The following is a 25,101-nucleotide window of genomic DNA, read 5'->3' as shown; positions in this document are numbered from 1 at the left end:
ACTCGTCGAGTCGTTAAGGGTGGACTCGACGAGTCCGTGCTGACGACTGAAACACTAAATCCATCGGCATGTTCCCTATTTAAAGGACCTTATAGCCCTCTTGTACGGCTACTTATCCAGAGAGAATGCCCCTTGAGATCTTGAGCGAGTTGAGAGAGAGAGAGAGAGAGAGAGATAAGGCTATATTGATCAATTTTGGTGTGATTTAGCAAAGGAGAAGTTGTTTCCAACAAGAGGAGGTCAAAGGAGCTGTGGATCCAGAGTTTTCAAGTTCAGATCTACACTTTTAAGGTATCAAATCGAAATTCCTTTCTGTTTTGGGTTAAGATCCATGATCTAGGGTTTTCTATAGCCTTTTTAGAGTTTGATAAGTGGATTTTATGGTCCTTTGCTATGTTAGACTTCAGATCTGGACCCATAGAGGTCCAGAGAGACTTCCCCATTCTGCTTTATGATTGTCTATGGAGGAAAGGAGACCAGGTTGCCATGTTAGAAGGAATTTCACCAAAATAAGACTTGGGTGCAATGCATGTGTAGCAAGATTCGACCTTTACGTGGTTATTGGCTATGGGGAAGTCATATCTTTAGACTAGGGAAGAAGATCTGACCTCAGAAGGTCAGATGGGAGTTGTCATGGGAGCAACTCGCCGAGTTCATGAGTGGACTCGATGAGTCGACTCGGGGTTGCCCCATGATTCGTTACTGAGTAACCCGACAAGTGGAGAGGGGATTCGGCGTGCCAGGTGAGAATTGGAAGGATTCAGAGGACTAGTGTGGACTCGTCGAGTCGCCCAAGTGCACTCGACGAGTCTGGTCAAATTTGACCGTTGACTTTTAGGGTTCGGTCAATGTTTGGACTTATGAGCCATTAAAGGGGTAGAATGGCCTTTTACCCTTCTTAGAGAACTTATAGAGACGGGTTAGCCAAGCCTTTAGAAGTTGTATTAATTAGAGTAATTATTATGTGATTAGGCAGAGGCTAGTGCAGAATTTCAGAGTTCGAGGTTTATAGAGTTATCCGAGGTGAGTCTTCTCACTATACTTTACCTTGAGTGGTAATTAGATTTATGTGATAGAGTATCTTGTATGCTATTTATGTGATGTGTTGCACAACTTTATTTCTATGTGATTTATGTTGTGTGTATATCAGAGTTCACAGAGCTAGGACCAGAGGGTCCATAGAGTTAGAGCCAGAGGGCTCACAGAGTTATAGCCTCGAGTGGCTATTATGTGTTAAATGTGATATTTTGGGGAACTCACTAAGCATTTATGCTTACAGTGTTTTGTGTTACGTGTTTCAGGTACTAGTGAGGATTGCGGGAAGGCGTCGGCATGATCAGTACACACTATTGGAGTTTTATACATTTTGATCTTGGGATGTGTTTTTATGGATTTGATATGTGATATAATGAGATATGAGAATGTTTATGAATTAAAATTATAAATTTTAAAATGAAAAATTGTTTTGAAATTTATCTTGTTACAAGTTGGTATCAGAGCCTTGGTTTGAGGGATTCGACTGCGTCTTTGAGCGCATTTGAACTTAAACTCAGGATTTGAGGAATTTTTCGGAATAAAACAAAATTTTTCTAAAAGAGTAAAAGGGTTTTAAAAAGAGCAGAGCAGATCAGTATGTATGATCAACCAGCGCCCGAACGATGATTTCCCAAAATACCCTTATATTATGTGTTATGTGATATGAGATAATATGTTATGCATGCTAGAGTAGGCTAGGTATTCTTATTAGGACTAGAGTGGCCTGATTTGTGATGCCTTAGCCTTGGGGTGTTGCTGCTAGGAGATGCTTGAGAGTGAGTAGATAGCAGCGAGGAGCTTGTGAAAGATCTGCTAGAGAGTAGACCATACATAGCGAGAGTAGAGTACTTGGGATTTGGGATCCTAGGAGGAGGACTTGGGATGAATACTGATGCAGTGTGGACGGTAGTATTGGGCCTGTACTACTGAAGACACTGGAGCAGTGTGCAGCCCAAGTAAGAATCCTTGGGGTACCAGGGAACGAGTAGGGCCAAGTTATCGAGTGCGAGTATGCTCGAGCGAGTCTCTAATATTTTTATGTTGTATTTCAGAGACATCATGGTTGGGACATGCCACAGACCAGAGACCAGCGAGGTGAGTGATGAGGAGATCCGCCAGATGATCCATGAGGAGGTGGCTGCGGCTATCCGTGCAGAGATTCCAGAGATGTTCGTGTCTATTAAGACCATGCTGATTGAGACTTTCGATGAGAGATACTGTAACATCCCAAAATTCAAGCTCGAAAATTTCATTTTTGAAGTAATAATTTAATAAACATTTTACCAAAATATGGTCAAATAACAAGACGTTTCAAAATCATAATGTTAAGGCCCAAACAATGACATCAAAAGTAATTAAAATTAGAGTACAATCCCAGAAACTCAATGTGGAAACCATGTGTGTGTGTGATGCGCTACTACACCGCCGACTCTTTCCCCTTCGACGAAGAGGTACCTGAAACCAAAACCGAAACTGTAAGCACAAAGCTTAGTGAGTTCCCCCATCATACCACATACCATACAAAATCATCGGTATCTTTCAACTGGTAACCTTCATCGGTATCTTTCAACCGGTATCCTTCATCGGTATCTTTCAACTGGTAACTATCATCGGTATCTTTCAACCGGTAGCCGTCATCGGTATCTTTCAACCGGTAACTGGGGACTATTTCACCCCTTACTAGTATCATACAACAATAGATATAAACATACAGTCAGGCATATCCGGGTACTGACTTACCCTTTGGTCCTAAGGAAACTGTCAGGGAAACTAATCCCTACTATACACATAACATATCATACAATTAAATCTCATGACCAAAGCACATAAGCAGACCAAGATAATTATCACAAAGACAATCATTTTGTAAATACTCCTCTTTGGTGGGCCGACATTGTGGCCTTAGACCCACCCCTACTGGAAGGTAACTCACCTTAATGCCGTGCAGTATTTGAATTATCCTCGGCGCACAAGTCGACTCCCTTCGGCTCCTCGATCTCTACACGACGGCCTACAAGTCAACATACAGCACGTGCAACCCTAAACATGGTTAGTCCAAGTCCAGTCAAAGTCAACTTCAAGTTGACCCGACTCGCCGAGTTGGATCGTCAACTCTTCGAGTTCCTAACCCTTTACTCATCCTTATCCATGACTCGACTCGTCGAGTTTGGCATTGAGTCGACGAGTTCCTCTCTCATATGAACATCGTATGAACCTCATCTGACTCGCCGAGTTGTGTGAACATTCGTCGAGTCCACCTTCATCTGATGAACAAGTCCTGTCCTCGACTCGCCGAGTTGTATGAACAACTCGTCGAGCTCATCTTCAATCTTAAGGAGATTGCCTTGGACTCGCTGAGTCTGTTCTAGAACTCGTCGAGTCCCATGAACTCCCGGTCTAAAATTACATCCAATGCGTTGGAGCACTCTTTCTGTCCGACTACAACCCTTCTAACACTCAACTGAGTTCTTTGACCCCCAACATATTTGGGTCTCAAAGCCTTGGACTCATCGAGTATAGAAACGGACTCGCCGAGTCGGTCACGTCCACACTCTAAATCCTCGATTTCTAATGTACAACCTTTGATCAAAAGATAGATCCAAGCTTCTACAATCGATCTAGCACGTAAAGTTACAAACTTTACGTGCTTGCATGGGACTTTGAGCTCAAAAAGACATAAAACAAGCTCTTAAGGTGCATGGGACCCTTCATGGGTGCAAAAGCAACCCCCAACTACCTTGTGACTCCCTTAATGACTTGATTTAGAAGCCCCAACCCCCAACCACTTTTGCAATCATGGTTGGTCATCAAAAATGGCTTATAAAAGCCCAAAATCTCCCAAAAGAGGGATCTAACAAATGAAAGAGCAAGGTTACAACTTTTTACCTTCAATGAACTATAGAAGGTGCACAAACTCGGGTTCCCTTGGTCTCTACTTGCTTCCTCAAGCTTTCCTCCTTCCTTCTTAAGACCACAAGCACCAAAATCCACCAACAAGGCTTAGATTGCTTCAATAATGGATAGGGTTTCAATGAGAGGTATTCTGGGAGCATAAGGGACGTTGTGGTCGACATAACATTGTTTAAATAGGGTGAAAACCCTTGGATTAGGGTTTTTGTCCAGACAAGATCTACTCGTCGAGTTCACTGCTTAAACCCCGCATCCCATCCTGCTTCTACTCGGCGAGTTGGTCCTACAACTCGCCGAGTTGGTCCTACAACTCGCCGAGTCCAAGGCCAAAAATGCAAAATACTTAGAAAAATAAAAAGAAATACGTTCCAAGAACCAAGTGCTACAAATCTCCCCCACTTATTTTAGACTCCACTGGCTCCCAAGTCTATTCCGAGTCCTTCCGGTGCTGCCATTGCACCTTCACAAGTTCCACTCTCTTGTTCCTTAGATCATTCGACTTCCGGTCAAGGATCGCTATAGGTCGCTCAATGTAGTTCAGGCTGCTATCAACCTGAATGTACTCTAAGGGCACCACTGCCGAGTCGTCCACCAGGCACTTTCGCAGCTGGGAAACGTGGAAAGTGATGTTGATCTGACTGAGTTCGGCTGGCAGATCCAACCTATACGCCACCTTGCCCACCCGACCTATAACCCTAAACGGTCCAATGTACCTGGGTCCCAACTTGCCCCCTTTCCTGAATCGGATAACGCCCTTCCATGGCGGCACCTTCAGGAGAACCATATCCCCAACCTAGAATTCCAGGTCTGATTGGCACTTATCAGCATAATTTTCTGTCGACTCTGAGCAGTCGAAGCCTACTCCGGACCTGCTGAATCCTCTTTGTTGTCTTGAGAACTACTTCGGTGTTCCCCATTACCCTCTGGCCAACCTCGTCCCAACATATCGGGGTCCTGCACTTCCTCCCGTACAACATCTCGAAGGGAGGACAATCGATACTCGCGTGATAACTATTGTTATAGGAGAACACTGCCAAGGGGAGGTAAGTATCCCAACTACCTCCGAAGTCTAACATGCATGCTCATAACATATCTTCTAGAGTCTGGATGGTCCACTCGCTCTGACCATCCGTCTGAGGGTGAAAGGTGGTGCTAAAATGCAGATGAGTACCCAGCACATCGTGAAACTTCTTCCAAAACCTAAAAGTGAACCGCATATCTCGGTCTAAAATCACCGACACTGGCACCCCGTGTCGCGCCACCACCTCCCTGATATAGATGTCGGCCAACTTCTTGGCCGAGATGCTCTCCTGAATCGGAATAAAATGAGCGCTCCTAGTCAATCGATCAACGATGACCCAAATCGAACCCACCCTTCGCGCAGTCCTGGGAAGCTTTGTGATAAAATCCATCGTAATGTCCTCCCATTTCCACAGTGGAATGTCCAATGGCTGCATCTTGCCGTGTGGCCTCTGGTGCTCAGCCTTGACCTTCCTGCAAGTTAAGCACCGCTCCACGTGCCACACTACATCCCGTTTCATGTAGGGCCACCAATAGTCCAGGCGAAGATCCCTATACATCTTTGTCGCCCTGGGATGAATGGAGAATCGAGATTGGTGCGCCTTCTCGATCAGAACCTGACGCACACCTCCGTGGTACGACACCCACACCCTATGGTGTAGTGTCAATAATCCTCGGCTGTCATAGTCAAAGGAGGAAACCTGTCCCACAATCTGCTCGCTCTTCCGATGTTCCTCCTTCATTACTTCCTGCTGGGCCTCCCGATTCCGCTCCAAAAGCGGAGTCACCACTGTCATCCTCAGACAGATATCCCTGATCGGTACTTCCTTGTGGCTAAGCGCGTCCGCCACCACATTGGCCTTTCCCGGGTGGTAGAGGATCTCACAGTCATAATCCTTTACCACATCAAGCCACCGATGCTGCCTCATATTCAAATTTGGTTGGTCCATGAGATACATCAGGCTCTTGTGGTCCGTGTAAATTGTACAACAAACCCCATATAGGTAATGCCGCCAAATCTTGAGGGGTAACACAACAACCCCTTGCTCCAAATCATGCAACGGGTAGTTCGCCTCGTGAGGCTTCAGCTGCCACGAAACGTAAGCAATGACATGCCCTCTCTACATCAATATTGTTCCCAAACCCAAGATGGACGCATCACAGTACACGACGAAATCCTCCATGCCCTATGGCAGGGCTAAGATTGGCGCCTCGCACAATCCATGCCTCAATGTCTCGAATGCAGCCTGCTGCTCAGGCCCCCAACGAAAGACCATGGCCTTCCTTGTTAACATGGTCAGGGGTACGACTATCTTGGAGAAATCCTGGATGAATCTCTGATAGTAGCTTGCTAATCCTAGGAAAATCCGAATCTCAGATGGAGACCTCGGAACCTCCCGTCTCATCACGGCCTCCACTTTGGCCGGATCTACCGAAATCCTGTTTTGGTTGACAAGGTGCCCAAGAAACTGCACCTCGCGCAACCAGAACTCACACTTGGAGAACTTATCATACAAGTTCTCCCTTCTCAGTCTCCAGAACCTCTCGCAGATGCTCCTCATGCTCCTCCTACGTCTTGGAATAGATTAAGATGTCATCGATGAAAACTATCATGAACCGATCCAACATCGGTCTGCACACGCGGTTCATGAGATCCATGAATGTGGTGGGAGCATTAGTGAGCCCGAAAGGCATCACCACGAACTCATAGTGGCCATAGCGCGTTCGGAACGCCGTCTTCTGTACATCTTCCTCTCTGACCCTCATTTGATGATATCCTGAGCACAAATCAATTTTGGAGAACCAAGATGGTCCCTGTAGCTGGTCAAAGAGGTCATCAATCCTCGGGAGTGGGTAACGGTTCTTCACCGTTACCTTATTCAACTCCTGATAATCTATACACATTCGATACGACCCGTCCTTCTTCTTCACAAACAAAATCGGGGCTCCCCAGGGTGAACTGCTCTGTCTAATGAATCCCTTGTCTAACAGCTCCTACAGCTATGTCGACAACTCATGCATCTCAGGAGGAGCCAACCGGTACAGTGCCTTGGCTATCGAAGTCGCACCAGGGACCTGGTCGATTCTGAATTCCACCTGTCTCTCTGGAGGTACCCCGGGCAACTCCTCGGGGAATACGTCCTCAAACTCCCGTACTACGGGCACATCGCACACCGTCGCCCTACTCGCCTCCTGAGTATCCATAACATAGGCGACAAAACCTGCACAACCCTGCTGAAGGTAGTGCCTAGCCCTCGCTGCTGAACAGAAAGCTGGTCCCTGTTGTGGCCTTTTGCCCTGAACCACCAGCTCTCCCCCACTAGGGGTCTTAATCCGCACTAACTGTTGCGCGCAGTCGATCACTGCCCCAATGGGGCTCAGCCAATCCATGCCAATAATGACCTTGTTCCGCCCGCAAAGGTATGGGAACCAAGTCCACCAGGTAACGTTCCTCGAACAGCCTCAAAACACAATTTCGGTAGACCTCTGACGCTCATATCGACCAGTTGTCCGCAATCTCGACCTCTAGAGGGAAATCCAACATGCTAGAAGACTTCGGAAACTTCTTGCTAAGCGCAAGAGAGACAAATGATCGAGTGGCACCCGAATCAAACAACACCTGAACTAGGATACCGTTCACATGGAACGATCCTAAGCAAGGCACATAATATATCAAAATCACAACGACATAACATAAAAGCATAAAATAATAAGTCATACCCATCACCACATCGGGTGCAGCGTGTGCCTCCTTGGCTGTCAGCAGAAATGCTCGGCTCCGAACCACTGGAGCCTCCAACTTGGCCTTTTGGCCATCCACAACCCATGCTGTTGCTGGAGTCAGCGCCCCTGCCGGCGCCGCTGCTGCTGATATCAATCTAGGGCAATTGGCCTTTTTATGGCCCTTCTGATTGCAATGAAAGAAAATCAGGTCAGATATCTGAATCGCAGGAGTAGGGGCAGTACAATCTCTGCCAAAATGTCCAACCTTGCCACACTTATAGCAGCCTGAACCCGGCCCAGTGCGGCAAGATCCCTCATGTGACCCACCGGATTTCCCACAGCGGTCCCGCCCTGACTGGCCTTTCGGCTTACCATCGGATCCCTTGGGCTTCTTCCCCGAAGCCCCCATTATCTGCCCCTCCGCTGCCTTCCTCTTCCGTATGTACTCCAGATCAATCTCCCTCTCCCTAGCCCTGACAATCATGGAATCCAGGGTAGGGCAAGCTGAGAAACTGACATGCTTCCGGATGTCAGCTCGTAGCATGTCATGGTAGCGGGTCCTCTTCATGTCTGCATCACCCGCATACTGGGGCACCTTCAATGCCCTCTCCCGGAACTTGGCGGTGATCTCCGCCACAGTCTCCGTAGTCTGTCTCATATCCAAAAGCTCCCTGGCCAGCTGCTGAAGCTCCACAGCTGGCGCAAAATCCGCCCTGAATCTGGTCACAAAGTCTGACCAGGTCATAGCCTCAATAGCCGAGGCTCCCAGAGAGTCACCAACCGACTCCCACCAATCTTCGGCCCTGTCTCTCAAACACCCTGTAGCGAAACGGGCCTTCAACCATTCTGAGCAGAAGCTCGTCAATGGGGTCCTTCACCCCATGGAAATCTGGTGCACCATTCCCTCTGAAGTCCTTAAAGGACAGTGTGCGTAGCCCCGACTGGCTGGTCGCCATGTCACTCCTGAATGCCCTAAGGCGATCCTCCATCAGCGCAATGATCCCTTCCTTGATCGACCCGGAGATTACCGACGTCGCGTCAAGGATACCCCTCATGATCTCGGACGTGATGAACTCGCGTAACCCATCATCCACATGCTCATATCATGTGCCCAACCCCGATCCCGACCCAGATCCTGAACCTCCTGCTCCATGTCGCGTGACCTCGATTCTGAAAATAAACATATGATTTTCAGGTCACATATACCTTTTAGAGGTCTCACACACTTTCCAAGTTTCTAGGTTCCATCTAGGCCCTCCTTGATTCGAGTATGGGTCCTTTGCTTTCAGTAGTACGGGCCCACACTACCTTCCACATCTATCCGTACTTTCCTCAAGGATTGCTTCGACTTCGCCAAGTCCCTTTTACCAATACCCTTTCCACTGACCTCATCCTAGGCTTCCCTACGCCACTCTCCGACCTACCCTCCGCCATCAGCTACACTAGGAGTCCCCACCACCTCCTCCTAACTAACTTGCGGATACGGTTACATATCCGTTCCTTAGCTAGTTGAAGATGGCCAGAACCCCCATAGCACAGAGCAAGCAGCATTCGTGCATTGGGTAACCAAAATCAGGCATAACCTACACAGGCCATCCTATTGCTGACTAAACAGTCTTAGCATACAGCCCATACAACAGGCATATAAGGTATCCTCCCTAGACCCTTAGCCCTAACTAGCATGCAGTTCTCAGAATCATATACCAGACACACAAGGCATCCTCCTAGATCCTTTGTCCTATTCTAGCATGCAGTTTTCTGAATCAAAACCGTATAACATAACATAGCAAGTATAGGTACCTTGGGGAAAATTTACTTGAGCTCGGCTGGTCGCATGCATCACACACTTCGTCTTTCTTAAAATCCTTCCATTTAGATTTTAGAAAACCATTTTCCTTGTAAAAATCTTTTAGTCTGTACCGACCCAAATTTCAAGGCCAAAATTTCATTTTTTTAATTAACGCATTTAATAAACATTTTACCAAAACCTTGTCAATAAAACATTCCATTACAAAATCATAATGTTGTATTTCAAACCATAACATCATAAGTATTAAAAATCAAAGCACAATCCCAAAAACTTCTTGCAGAAACATGTGTATGTGTGATGCGCTGCTACACCGTCGACTCTTTCCCCTTTGACGAAGAGGTACCTGAAACCAAAACCAAAACTGTAAGCACAAAGCTTAGTGAGTTCCTCCATCATACCACATACCATACAATATCGTCGGTATCTTTGAACCGGTAATCTTCATCGGTATCTTTCAACCGGTAACCATCATCAGTATCTTTCAACCGGTAATCAACATCGGTATATTTCAACCGGTAATTGGGGACTATTTGACCCCTACCACTAGCATACAATCAACAGATATAAGCATACAGTCAAGCATATCCGGGTACTGACCTACCCTTGGGTCCTAAGGACCACTGTCAGGGAAACTAATCCCTACCATACACATAACATACTATCCAGATATACCTCATAACCAACACATAACCAGACCAAGGTAATTATCACAAAGACCATTATCTTTTAAATACCATTTTTTGGTGGGTCGGCATTGTGGCCTTAGACCCACCCCTATTGGGAGGTAACTCACCTCGATATTGTGCATTGTATGAACTATCCCCGGTGCACAAGTCGACTCCCAACGACTCCTTGATCCCTACACGGCAACCTTCAAGTCAACACATATCACATACAACGCTAAAGTACAGGGTTAGCCCAAGTTTAGTCAAATTCAACATTGGTCAAAGTCAACATTCAGTTGACCTGACTCGCCGAGTTGGCATACCAACTCGTCGAGTCCATGTTTCTCTAATCCCCCACAAAACCCCGGCTCCACTCATCGAGTCTAGCAAAAACTCGACGGGTTCTCCTTCAATCATAACATCGGGACCTTCTTCATCCGACTCGCCGAGTTCCTCTTTGAACTCGTCGAGTTCATCTCCAACTTAAGAACTTGTCTAGTCTATAACTCGCTGAGTTGTATGAACAACTCGTCGAGTCCATCTTCAAAGATTAGGAGATTGCTATGGACTCGCCGAGTCTGCTCATACCACTCGCCGAGTCCCATGACTCCCAGGTCCCTTTTTGCGTCCAAACCCATAAAGGACTTTCTTCCTAACACTTACCCATTCACAGAAAGGGTTTAGTGCACAATGGTCACCGACTCGTCGAGTTCCAAGAGTAACTCGCCGATTCCAACCTTGACCAACTCCATATAGTCGATTTAAATGAGGTCTAACACACCAAAACCATATATCTGGCCTCCTAATGTCCCTTTTATACGTAAAGTTCCAAACTTGATGCACATGCATGGGGTTTTTGAGCTCAAAAATCCATATAAAGTGTCCTACAATGTGCATGGGGCTCTCATGGCCCTAAAGTTGGCACCTTTATGCCATGAGACCCGTCTTAAGGACCAGATCTGAAGGCTAGAGTCCACATAACACTCCTTAAATCCGAAAATGGCTTGAAAGCCCTAAATGCACCCAAGATCTACAATCTAAAGATGAACAACCAAATGGAAGACCAAAGCAGGAGCATTTTACCTTGATTAAGCTGAAGATGGAATGAGATTTCTGGATCCACAAGCCCCAAGTCGAATACTCAATCTCCTCTTCTTCCTTCCAAGCTTCACAAGTCAACAAAAGCACCAAAATGGCCTTAACTCACACAAACGGCTAGGGTTTCGATATGCAGCTCTAGGAGAGTGTTAGGGACACGAGAGGCTGAGTTAAGGCATTTATATAGGGTGCAAACCCTCATATTAGGGTTTTTTCTAGACAGCACGGACTCGTCGAGTCCGGTCTCTGACTCACCGAGTCAGCCACTTAACTCCCGCGTCCAAATCGCTTCTACTCGACGAGTTGGGCCACCAACTCGCCGAGTCCCAGGCCAAAATGCAAAATACTTAATTTAAAAATACGTACCAAGAACTAGGTGTTACATAGTCCCTCGGTTTGAGTCTAGACACACCAGGAACTAGGTGTTACATAGTCCCTCGGTTTGAGTCTAAAATGCAAAATACTTAATTTAAAAATACATACCAAGAACCAGGAACTAGGTGTTACATTGTATGAACACTCGTCGAGTCCACCTTTATCTGATGAACAAGTCCTATCCTCGACTCGCCGAGTTGTATAAACAACTCGTCGAGCTCATCTTCAATCTTAAGGAGATTGCCTTGGACTCGCCGAGTCTGTTCTAGCACTCGTCGAGTCCCATGAACTCTAGGTCTAAAATTACGTCCAATGGGTTGGATCACTCTTTCAGTCCGATTACAAGCCTTCTAACACTCAACCGAGTTCTTTGACCCCTAACAGATTTGGGACTCAAAGCCTTGGACTCGTCGAGTCCAGGAACGGACTCGCCGAGTCGTTCATGTCCACACTCTAAATCCTTGATTTCTGATGTACAACCTTTGATCAAAAGATAGATCCAAGATTCTACAATCGATCTAGCACATAAAGATACAAACTTTACGTGCTTGCATGGGACTTTGAGCTCAAAAAGACATAAAACAAGCTCTTAAGGTGCATGGGACCCTTCATGGGTGCAAAAGCAACCCCCAACTGCCTTGTGACTCTCTTAATGACTTGATTTAGAAGCCCAAACCCCCAACCACATTTGTAATCATGGTTGGTCATCAAAAATGGCTTATAAAAGCCCTAAATCTCCCAAAAGAGGGATCTAACGAATGAAAGAGCAATGTTACAGCTTTTTACCATCAATGAACTGTAGAAGGTGCACAAACTCGGGTTCCCTTGGTCTTTACTTGCTTCCTCAAGCTTTTCTCCTTCCTTCTTAAGACCACAAGCACCAAAATCCACCAACAAGGCTTATATTGCTTCAATAACGGCTAGGGTTTCAAGGAGAGGTGTTCTAGGAGCATAAGGGACGTTGTGGTCGACATAACATCTTTTAAATAGGGTGCAAACCCTTGGATTAGGGTTTTTGTCCAGACAGGATCTACTCGTCGAGTCCGGGATCCGACTCGTCGAGTTGGTCCTTCAACTCGCCGAGTCCAAGGCCAAAAATGCAAAATACTTAAATAAAAATAAAAAGAAATACGTACCAAGAACCAGGTGCTGCTGATACGTAGCGGTTACTGAGGTTGCAACCACTACAGCTACCACAGCTGTTGCTGCTGCCAGACCCCAGGGTAGCGATTCGTTGGTGTTCCGGGAGTTCAGCAACACGAAGCCAGCAAAGTTTTATGGGACGCAGGATCCGATTGCTGCAATGAGATAGGTTTCTGATATTGAGGGATGCTTCCATACGTGTTCATGTCTAGAGCATTTGAGGGTCTGGTTAGCACTGAACCAGCTTTACTTGGGAGAGAAGGACTGGTGGAAGTTTGTGATGGTGCACTTTTCGTCTCTTGAGCTTGCTGCAGTAACCTGGGAGAGGTTCACCACTATGTTTCGTGATGAGTACGTTCCCTCGGTGGAGAAGGAAGGTTTGGCCTAGGAGTTTCTAACCCTCAAGCAGGGTACTGAGTCTGTTACTGTGATCTTCAGGATGTTCCATGAGAGGGCAATGTTCTGCCCTGAGCACGTGTCTACCGAGCAGGCCCGTATGAGTCGGTATCTGAGTGTTCTATGGAGGGACATACAAGAGTTTGTGGTGAACTCATCATACCGAACATTGGCCGAGCTTCAGGCAAATGCTCGGAAGAAGGGGATAGAGCTGGAGACTCAGGGTAGGGAGGAGGTGGAGTCTCAGGGGAGGGATCGGCGACCAGATCAATCCCAACCGGCAGCCAAGCGGGCTAAGCCCGCCGATTCGAGATCAGGGAACCAGAAGGGCTGCACTTGTGGAAAGTGCGGCATGGGTCATGAGGGAGTGTGTAGAGCAGGGTCTTGCTACAAGTGTGGCAAGGAGGGGCATATAGCGAAGGATTTCCCCAAGGGATTTGCAGTCTGTTTTCACTACAACCAGACCGGGGATCGGAAGGCCGAGTGTCCGCAACTGAGGAGATCAGCACAGGGAGCATCACATGGATCTGCCCCTGCTGCTATTCGAGCTACCGAGAGTCGGCCGGTGAAGGCCAAGGCACCGAAGGCATGAGGGAGAGCTTTCCAGTTGACCGCGGAGGAGGTCCTTGTGGCGCCCGATATTGTGGCTGGTATGTAATCTTTCATGTATTTACTATGATGTTTGAGATATTGTGTTTATATTATATTATGCGTAGGTACTTTCCTTGTGTGTTCTGTGCCTGCCTTGGTGTTATTTGACTCGGGTGCGAGTCGATCTTTTGTGTCATTAACCTTTAGTCAACACATCAGTATTCGTCGAGAGGAATTGAGTCGACATCTGCGAGTTTCCATAGCTGACGAGCGAGCAGTGTATGCCACCGATGTGATTCGGGGATGTGTACTTGAGATCTTCAGAATTGAGTTTCTGATTGATTTGGTTCCGATTGCGATGGGGGATGTCAGTGTCATCGTGGGCATGGACTGGTTGAGCAGATTTGGAGTGATTATCGACTGTGAGCCGCAGCTGGTGACCATACGAGACCCTAGTGGAGGAGTTCTTACGGTTTATGGCGAGGGTACCCGTCCTGGGTCAGCATTTTGTTCGGCCGCTAGAGCGAGGCAGAGCCTACAGTAGGGCTGTAGTGGGTTTATGGCGTATGTAATGGATACGAGAGTAGATGCAGAGAGGTCGAGGTTGGTCAATGAGGTCCCGATAAGGCGGGAGTTCCCGGACGTTTTCCCCGAGGAGTTGCCGGGTGTGCCTCCCGAGAGGCAGGTAGAGTTTCGTATCGATTTGGTTCCGGGGGCAGCGCCTATCGCCAAGGCGCCCTATCTCCTTGCGCCTCCAGAGATGCAGGAGTTATCCTCGCAGCTTCAGGAGCTGTTGGGGAAGGGATTTATTCCGCCTAGTAGCTCGCCATCGGGAGCGCCGATCCTCTTTGTCAAGAAAAAGGATGGTTCGCACCGGATGTGTATTGATTACCTGAAGTTGAACAAGTTGACGGTCAAGAAGCGTTACCCCTTGCCGAGTATCGACGATTTGTTTGATCAGTTACAGGGAGCGTCTTGGTTCTCCAAGATTGATCTGAGATCTGGATATCATCAAATGAGAGTGCGCGATGAGGATATCCAGAAGACAGCATTCAGAACTCGTTATGGGCATTACGAGTTCGTGGTGATGCCTTTCGGGCTCACCAATGCACTGACAGCATTCATGGATCTCATGAATAGAATGTGTAGGCCGATGTTGGATAGTTCAGTGATCGTGTTCATCGATGATATATTAGTATATTTGAGATCTAGAGAGCAGCATGAGGAGCATTTGAAGGAGATCCTCAGAGTTCTGAGATCATAGAGGCTTTATGCCAAATTCTCCAAGTGCAATTTTTTGTTACGAGAGGTCCAGGAGGGGCATCTCGTTAACCAGAGCGGGATATTGGTCGATCCAGCCAAGATTGAGGAAGTGATGAGTTGGGAGGTGCCGAGATCCCCCTCAGAGATCAGAAGTTTTCTAGGGTTGGTCGGCTATTATCGGAGATTTATCAAAGATTTCTCCAAGATTGTTGTTCCTCTCACCAGGTTGACCCGGAAGGGCGTAACATTCAGTTGGGGCCCAGAGCAGCAGCCCTTATTCGAGACACTTTGCCAGAGATTATGCGAAGCCCTAGTATTAGCCCTTCTGGAGGGGATGGATGATTTTGTGGTATATTGTGACGCGTCGATATCAGGATTAGGTGCCATGTTGATGCAGAAATGTCATGTGATAGCATACGCATCGAGGCAGTTGAAGCCTCATGAGATGAGATATCCCACTCACGATCTGGAGTTGGGGCTGTGGTGTTCGCCCTCAAGATCTGGCGTCACTATTTGTATGGGGTCCGGTGTACCATATACACGGATCACAAGAGCTTGAAGTATCTGATGGATCAGCCCAACCTGAATATGCGCTAGAGGAGATGATTGGATGTGGTAAAGTATTATGAGTGTGAGATCCTGTACCACCCGGGCAAGGCTAATGTTGTAGACGATGCCCTGAGTCGCAGGGCGAAGAGTGTCCTGATACGAGATGTTTGTTTGAGATTGACAGTTATGACTCCGATGTTGGACACCATTCGAGAGGCCCAGGTAGAGGCCATGAGACCTGAGAACCGCAAAAGAGAGCGGGTGATCGGACAGATATCTGAGTTCGTTGCCGATAGCCGTGGGCTTATGACCTTTCAGGGTCGGATTTGGTTGCCATTTGAAAGCGGGGCACATACCATTCTGATGGAGGAGGTGCATAGGTCGAAGTTCTCGATCCATCCCAGGGCCACTTAGATGTATTTGGACCTAAAGAGGGAGTATTGGTGGCCCTGTATGAAGAGGGATGTCGCGTGGTTCGTAGAGAGGTGCTTGACCTATCGCAGGGTGAAGGCCGAGCATCAGCGTCCGCATGGCAAGTTGCAGCTACTTGAGGTTGCCGAGTGGAAGTAGGAACAAATTTCCATGGATTTTATCACCAAATTGCCGAGGACTGCGAGGGGTGTCGATGCAATCTGGGTGATTGTTGACCAGCTGACGAAGAGCACTCACTTTCTTGCTATCAGTGAGAGCTCTTCTACTGAGAGGTTGGCAGAGATATATGTGAGAGAGGCGGTATCACGGCATGGAGTATTGATCTCGATCGTGTCAGATCGAGATGTATGTTTCACTTCCAGATTCTGGAAGAAATTCCATGAGGAGTTGGGTACGAGGCTGCATTTTAGTACCGCATACCACCCACAGACGGATGGTCAGAGTGAGCGGACGATTCAGACGCTCGAAGACATGCTGCGAGCGTGTGTGATGGACTTTGGAGGAAGTTGGGACACGTATTTTCTGTTGGCTGAGTTTTCGTATAACAACAGCCACCATTCAAGTATCGGCATGCCTCCCTTTGAATTTTCGTATAACAACAGCCACATATTTGCCGTTGGTTGAGTTTTCGTATAAGAACAGCCACCATTCGAGTATCGGCATGCCTCCCTTTGAATTGTTGTACGGGAGGAGGTGTCGGACTCCCATATGCTGGGGAGAGGTTGGGCAGCGATTGATGGGCAACACTGAGTTAGTGTTTCAGACGACAGAGCGGATACAACAGGTCAGGCAGAGGCTGCTGACAGCTCAGAGTCGCTAGAAGAGTTATGCAGATAGGCGACGGTCCGAGCTTGAGTTCCAAATGGGAGACTTCGTACTCCTAAAGGTATCTCCTTGGAAAAGAGTGATCCGATTCAGGAAGAGGGGCAAGCTGGGGCCCCGGTATATCGGTCCGTTCAGGGTGACTGCAAGGGTAGGCACGGTAGCATATTGTCTGGAGCTACCTGCGGAGTTGAGCCAGATCCATGATACCTTCCATGTATCTCAGTTGAGGAAGTGTATAGCCGACGATTCGGCGGTAGTACTGTTGGAGGATATTTAGGTGGATGCCAATCTGAATTATGTTGAGAGGCCAGTTGCAATTGTGGATTGGAGGATCAAGGTTCTGAGGAACAAGAAGGTGCCCCTAGTGCAGGTTCAATGGCAACATCAGAGAGGGTCCGACTTGACCTGGGAGCCGGAGTCGGAGATGCATGAGCAGCATCCAGAGTTGTTTGCGGAGTAAGACTTCAAGGGCGAAGTCTGATTCTAGTGGGGGAGAATTGTAACATCTGGATTTCCAGGTATTATATTTTATCATTTATTTTGGAGTTAAGAGAGGGACTCGACGAGTTGACGCCTAGACTCGTCGGGTAGGATCGCGTATTGTTGACTGATAAATGAGGGGACTCGACGAGTCGATAAGGGTGGACTCGACGAGTCCGTGCTGACGACTGAAACCCTAAATCCCCGGGCCTGTGCCCTATTTAAAGGACCTTATAGCCCTCTTGTGTGGCTACCTGTCTCTTGAGAGTGTCCCTTGAGAGGTTGAGCGAGTTGAGAGAGAGATAAGGCTATATTGATCAATTTTGGTGTGATTTGGCAAAGGAGAAGTTGTTTCCAGCAAGAAGAGGTCAAAGGAGTTGTCGATCCAGAGTTTTCAAGTTCATATCTACACCTTTGAGGTATCAAATCAAACTTCCTTTCTGTTTTGGGTTAAGATCCATGATCTAGGGTTTTCTATAGCCTTTTTAGAGTTTGATAAGTGGAGTTTATGGTCCTTTGCTATGTTAGACCTCAGATCTGGACCCATAGAGGTCCAGAGAGCCTTCCCCATTGTGCTCTATGATGGTTTATGGAGGAAAGGAGACTAGGTTTCCATGTTAGAAGGAATTTCACCAAAATAAGACTTGGGTGCAATGCATGTGTAGCAAGATTCGACCTTTACATGGTTATTGGCTATGGGGAAGTCAGATCTATAGATTAGGGAAGTAGATCTGACCTCAGAAGGTTAGATGGGTGTTGTCATGGGAGCAACTCGCCGAGTTCATGAATGGACTCGACGAGTCGAGTCGGGGTTGCCCTACGATTCGTTACTAAGTAACCCGACGAGTGGAGAGGGGACTTGTCGTGCCAAGTGAGGATTGGAAGGATTCAGAGGACTAGTGTGGACTCGCCGAGTCGCTCGAGTGCACTCGACGAGTCTGGTCAAAGTTTGACCGTTTACTTCGTTGACTTTTAGGGTTTAGTCAATGTTTGGACTTGTGAGCCGTTAGAGGGGTAGAATGGCCTTTTACCCTTCTTAGAGAACTTATAGAGAGGGGTTAGCCTAGCCTTTAGAAGTTGTATTAATTAGAGTAATTATTATGTGATTAGGCAGAGGCGAGTGCATAATTTCAGAGTTCGAGGTTTACCGAGTTATCCGAGGTGAGTCTTCTCACTATACTTTACCTTGAGTGGTAATTAGAGTTATGTGATAGAGTATCTTGTATGCTATTTATGTGATGTGTTGCACAACATTATTTCTATGTGATTTATGTTGTGTATATATCAGAGTTCATAGAGTTAGGGCCAGAGGGTCCACAGAGTTAGAGCCAGAGGGCTCAAAGAGTTATAGCCTCGAGTGGCTATTATGTGTTAAATGTGATATTTTGGGGAACTCACTAAGCATTTATGCTTACAGTGTTTTGTGTTACGTGTTTCAGGTACTAGTGAGGATTGTGGGAAGGCGCCGACATGATCAATACACACTATTGGAGTTTTATACATTTTGATCTTGGGATGTGTTTTTATGGATTTGATATGTGATATAATGAGATATGAGAATGTTTATGAATTGAAATTATAAATTTTAAAAGTGAAAAATTGTTTTGAAATTTACGTTGTCACAATCAAGCTTCCCTTTGCCACCTTTGTTAGTCCTAAATTAGTGTGTCGGTTAACTACACACGCTCCGCTAACAACTTGGCAGGGTTCAAAGTGTAATTTTATGGAATAACATCATTTTCACATTTTTCCTAAAGTAACTAAGATTGAGAATTTTATAAAAAACATTTAGTTACTTTATTAATCATTATACTTATAATGAGGAATTAGTTGTCCTATCCTACCCGTTCGGCTAACAACCCTCCACCAATCAAAGAAGCAGTGGGTGACAATGGACACCCATTAAACTGCTATTTTATAGGCATCAACCTTATACCTCCTTATAGATCGGCTTTGTGAATGAAGCCTACTAACGGTAAAACTAGCTTAATCTTATACATATATATATAAGTACTAATCTTATAATATTCTAATAGTATAAGGGTGTATTTTAAGCATTTCAAAATACTAGGGTTTTAATCAAATTTAAAATTTTCGAAAATTAATACTTTTTAATTTTAAAATCTTAAATATTAAAACTTTGATTTAATAATTATCGAAAATTAGACATTTAATTTAAACTATTAAATCTTTGAGGATTATCCATTAAATTAAACAATTAATTTAACCTAATCCCTTTATCCCCTAAAATTCGAAAATTTGGGATGGGATAAGTCAAAGATCTTTAATTATCTATTTAAACAATTAAAGGGATAATTACAAGATTTAATAATTATCCAAAATTAAACATTTAATTTAAAGTATTAAATCTTTGAGGATTATCCATTAAATTAAACAACTAATTTAACCTAATCCCTTTATCCCCTAAAACTCAAAAATTTGAGATGGGATAAATCAAAGATCTTTAATTATCTATTTAAACAATTAAAGGGATAATTACAAAAGTTGGTATTATCCTAATCCCTAAAATCTTGGAATCTTATCTTGGGGAATAAGGCATTTTCGAAAAACATAGGGTTAGACAACCCTAATTTCGAAATTTTAATGCCAAAGGAAAGGGTTCAAGAAACCCTAACAAAATTCAAAAACTAGGGTTTTGGAACCCTAATTTCGAAAATCCAAGCCCTAGGGTTTATTAGCCATAAACCCTAATTTGTCAAGTTCATACTTTTGTATCAAATCCAATTGAAAACAAAAACCAAAGTCTCTGATGCCACTGTTGGTTTTTATACAAACAATCATATGTGTGCATGCAACCCTAATTTGGATCTATGTTTTAACTATTAGACATACAACAAATGAACACAAAAGGAAACCCTAGCATGCATCTAATATTTCGAAAATTCACAAACAAAAGGGATTAGAATACATACCTTTGTTGCTATATAGTAGTAACAACTAAATCTTGAAGTTCCTTTGCTCTTGAGGACAAGTACCACAAATGTAGTACCTCTAATGGATCGCAAACACACAAGAGTGAAAGGATGAATAAGAGATAGAGGAGAGAATGTAACTAGCTCTAGAAATCGTCTCTTCTAGGGTTCCTCAAAGGGTGGGACGAATTCTTAAGCCTAAGGGGTCTATTTATACTTGAAGCCAACTAGGTTTCAGGGTGGAAACCCTAATCCCTTAGCTTAGGGCCTAAGCAAGTCCATGGACCTCCTTGCATTAGGGCTTAGACAAAAACTCCTAAATCCTTCTTGGATTTTCGGCCTAGCCCTAACAAGTGTGATCCAATGGCACAAAGCCTCAACCATCAAATAATTACAAAACAACCCCTGTACTTTTAATCAATTCCTTTAATCCCAAAATTAATTCCAAATTAATTTCTAATTAAATACTAATTAATAATATGATTCCAAATTAATATATTATTCATATAATATATTAATAAATCATATTTATGCTACAATTTATTATTCTTAATAATAAATTAACCTCTCTCCTCAACAGTCATCCTGTCTAGTCACCAGTGTGAAGACAACCCAAAATGACCATGCTACTATCGGGTCAAGTACATCTCATTTATAGTTATAAGTTTAGACACCTAATCCAACAAATATAACATTTAATGTCGGGTAGATAACCTATTTGTCAACTAATATACCAACAAAACAATAAATATGTCAAGTCACCAACTTACCTGCAACAACCAATCACTATAAGGTGTGATTGGAACAAAAAGTTTACTTGGATGATAATATGAGTACAAAGGCAATAATGCAATGATATTTCTTTTGTAGTTACAAAACTTGAATGATATATTTTGAACAATTTTGATATTTAGTTATCAATCATTTTCCCTATCCATTTATGTATTTTGTTCTAAAAAAGCTTGTATCTAAACGAGAACATTTGATTGTGACATTCAAACCTTTACATAATTTGAAATGTAATCACTTTATACGAGTATTAGATATTTCCAACAATCATAGAGTAGACGTGTGTAAACCTTTGGTGAGACTAATCACGCATTTTGGCTACATTTAAATCTTTAATTACTCAATGAAAACTATTGTCCTTTTGTTGACACATATCTTTCTTGTTGAAACTAGCCAACCATAATCACTACAAGACAGCTCCTTAATTAGTTCATAATCTCTAGTATAACTACAAGCCAAGTGGGCCTTGCCGCCTTGGCCTCCCGTAAAATAACCAGTGTGAAAGGAAACTTCTTATTTGCATCTAAAATCTAAATTCGATCTTTAATGCCTATGGAGAGATGCAATCTTATCACGTGCACTGCACGTACAAATGACGGTGGAGTGTGAATAGATCGCGCGTGAAAAGAGAGTAGAACATGAGAGTAACTTTAAAGTCTACGAATCCAAAGGTCAAACAATTTGACATGGAATTAACGTAACACTATTTGTCAACTACATCTCCAACCTCTATATATACCTTCCAAACAAACCATTCATAAAATGCGTTCTCATTCACTTTCACCACATAGCTTCAACTCATTTTAACCAAAATCCAATTCCAACCTTTTAACACTTATTGTTTTTGCCTCAGTTAAGGCTTTTTTTTCAAACACATGTTGTCCTCAAAAGTTACCGATTGTAATGCTCATGGGCAGGATTCCTCGTATTTTCTTGGATGGCAAGAGTACGAGAAGAATCCCTACCACGAGATCAATAATCCAAATGGTATTATCCAAATGGGTCTGGCTGAAAATCAATTATCATTCAATCTTCTTGAGTCATGGATCGAAAACAATCCAACTGCAACACAATTCAAGAACAATGATGATCATTCCGTCTTTAAAGAACTTGCTCTCTTTCAAGATTATCATGGCCTTCCCTCTTTCAAGAAAGTAAGCATTTTTCTTTTTTTTTTAAATCGTCTTGTAGTAAATAAACCCACCTACCAAGTTTTATAAATATCTTATTCATCTATTTATATACTTAATCATTTCTTCTGATTTTTGTAGGCATTCGTCCAGTTCATGTCTGAGATAAGAGGAAACACTTTTACTTTTGATCCAAACAACCTTGTACTCACCGCCGGAGCAACCTCCGCCAGTGAAACTTTAATGTTTTGTATCGCTAACCCCGGCGACGCTTTCCTCATTCCGACGCCATATTATCCGGCGTAGGTTCACCTTACTTTTCATCTCGTATTCCTTATATCGCAAGTAACGTCACAGTAAAGTTTATGATTCTGATCTGATTTACTACGTTATGTAGATTCGATAGAGATCTCAAGTGGCGAACTGGAGCTGAAATAGTCCCGATTCACTGCTCAAGCTCCAATGGCTTCCGGATTACCAGATCTGCCCTTGAAGATGCCTACCAACAAGCAAAAAAGAAAGACCTTAAAGTGAAGGGTATTTTCGTCACGAATCCGTCGAATCCATTGGGGACATCATTGAGCATCCATGAACTCGACCTCATCTTCAACTTCATATCCACCAAGAACATCCATCTCATCAGTGATGAAGTCTACTCTGGTACTGTTTTCAGTTCACCGAAGTTCACCAGTGTGATGGAAGTTCTGAAGAACAAAAACCTCATGAACAGCGAAGTTTCTAACCGCGTTCACATCATCTGCAGTCTCTCAAAAGATCTCGGTTTACCTGGTTTTCGAGTCGGAGCAATTTACTCCGGCAACGTTGACGTCGTCTCTGCCGCCACAAAAATGTCTAGCTTCGGTTTAATTTCCTCTCAAACACAGTATTTACTGTCGGAGATGTTATCAGACCGGAAATTCACACAAATCTATCTTTCTGAGAATCGCCGGAGGTTGAAACACCGGCAGGAAACGCTGGTAAAAGGGCTGCAAAAGGTTGGAATCAGATGCCTGAAAAGCAACTCCGGTTTGTTTTGTTGGGTGGATATGAGACATCTTTTGAGTTCAAAGACCTTTCATGGAGAAATCGAACTGTGGGAGAAGATTGTGTATGATGTCCGGTTGAACATCTCGCCCGGTTCTTCTTGCCATTGTAGTGAACCGGGTTGGTTCAGGGTTTGCTTCGCCAATATGTCTGAAGAAACCCTAATCTTGGCCATGCAACGTGTTAAGTCATTTGTGGAGTCAATGTCGAAGAAAAATAATAGGAATCGACATCAACAGATGCTGCATAATTCTGCTAGGAGAACAAAGTCGTTACCCAAATGGGTTTTTTCTCTTTCGTTGAACCAACTTGAAGTTGGGGAACAACGTTAGTACACTATTACGTTGGATGCCTTTGGACAATTATTTGATTGGAATATTCCAAAATGGAGTTTCAATCTTGTGGCGACCTTTAAAAAAAAGAAAAAAAAAAAAGAAAAAAAAAAAAAAAAAGAAGGTAGACTAGCTATTGCATTTGTTAATTTTTTTTTTTTGAATATTTTTTACTTGATGTATATTCTTCAGTTAATATTTTTATTTTAGGGGATTATAATGTATAGAAAGTTTGCGGTCAACGCATATGGATTAGGAGTAGTATATGCTTCTTTAATTACATTGTAAACCATTTAAAGTAATTTTTATGTAACGTTATTGAATTGTTTAGTTAAGCTCTTGTATGGTTAATTAATTAATATCATATGTATGAACTAACTAAATCACTTTGGTTACCATCATTAACTACGGTTACATATCGTAGTTTCGAAGAAAACCATAGTACGTGGCAGTTTATAATTTTCACAATCTTTTCTCGAATCAAAAGAAATCTTGCTTGAAGTTTGGAAAGGTATGACTTATATTGTTAATAAATTACTATATAATACAAAAATCTCATGTGATCTTTGCTTTGCCATAATCAAGTGGTTATGGATTCCGATTCAATTTCATGATCGCGTTTACTTGAATATCTTATTGGAATTTATGGATTCCTTCATTTGAGGAATTCAGCATTCCTTTAGTTGAAGAGCTTTGAAACTCATTCTTTGCCTTCTTTTTCAAAATACATAACACAAGTGGAGTTTGGAGTTTGTCTACTATAGGCACGTTGTGCTAATAAACGCAATTGACCAAATTGTAGATGCTTTCTCTTCCTGTAGATGCTTTCTCTTCCTGCTAACAGTAAAAAAAAATACCAAAGGGCTTCTAGCCCAACGGTATTTGGTGTTGTCATCACTCATTGGGGTAAAAAAAAAAATAGTCAAAAAGATACTTTAAATGCAATACAATTAATAACTTTCTTGCCGTATCTCCTTGAAAGTCTCCCCAACTCGTGTATCATAATGACATAATCGCCATTTGCATAGCCTTGGCCGTAATATTGAAGACACTCAACAAACTCTCATTTGAAAATAGATTTTTTAGATTTACTTGACATTTCATGACTTTTTAGATCATTTAACTTCATAATAATTGATCCTGGGTTGTAGGTTGTGACAACTGCTAACTTGATGTTTCTTGTTAAGCTAACCTTATATTGAGATACCGATTTTAATATTGAATTACACGCATTACAAGGAGAAAACTGATTTTAATATTGAATTACACGCATTACAAGGAGAATAAGTGGCCAATATAAAGCCTTTACAGGAGCGAGCATTTATAGGAGTAATGTAAGCTGTAAATTAAAGCTAGAATAACTATACATGGTAAACCTTAGCTAAATATGGTAAATACTTTAATGGAGATGATTGTGGGAATATTTATGTGATATCCTTGATAGGCCCCACAAGATGGAGGCTCCATTAGAGACAGCAATCTTGGATCGCAATTGAAGGAAAAATTGTGGACGAGCGAGCGACTTGGTGAGAGCATCGGCTAGTTGATCCTTGGAGT

At 43.9% G+C, this 25,101-nt stretch overlaps 1 protein-coding gene across 1 annotated transcript; it reads left to right on the top strand.

The window, feature by feature from the left end:
* Nucleotides 1–21,813: 21,813 nt before the first annotated feature.
* Nucleotides 21,814–23,879, top strand: LOC145097479 (1-aminocyclopropane-1-carboxylate synthase 3-like). The gene is made up of 3 exons (XM_079035045.1): nucleotides 21,814–22,192; nucleotides 22,310–22,470; nucleotides 22,566–23,879. Exons 1-3 carry the CDS (start codon nucleotides 21,914–21,916, stop codon nucleotides 23,542–23,544), a joined length of 1,419 nt encoding a protein of 472 aa, XP_078891171.1. The 5' UTR covers nucleotides 21,814–21,913; the 3' UTR covers nucleotides 23,545–23,879.
* Nucleotides 23,880–25,101: the final 1,222 nt, after the last annotated feature.

This window comes from Lactuca serriola, chromosome 4 (assembly GCF_051521515.1).
Source record: "Lactuca serriola cultivar US96UC23 chromosome 4, Lser_US96UC23_V15, whole genome shotgun sequence".
NCBI lineage: Eukaryota > Viridiplantae > Streptophyta > Magnoliopsida > Asterales > Asteraceae > Lactuca > Lactuca serriola.
The sequence above is the reverse complement of the archived record's forward strand: the minus strand, read 5'-3'. Positions and strand labels throughout refer to the sequence as shown.

Coding starts and splice junctions, on each gene's coding strand:
- LOC145097479 (XM_079035045.1), top strand. CDS start 21,914: ATGTTGTCCTCAAAAGTTACCGATTGTAATGCTCATGGGCAGGATTCC. Junction 22,193..22,309: donor GCCTTCCCTCTTTCAAGAAA/GTAAGCATTTTT, acceptor TGATTTTTGTAG/GCATTCGTCCAGTTCATGTC. Junction 22,471..22,565: donor CCGACGCCATATTATCCGGC/GTAGGTTCACCT, acceptor TACGTTATGTAG/ATTCGATAGAGATCTCAAGT.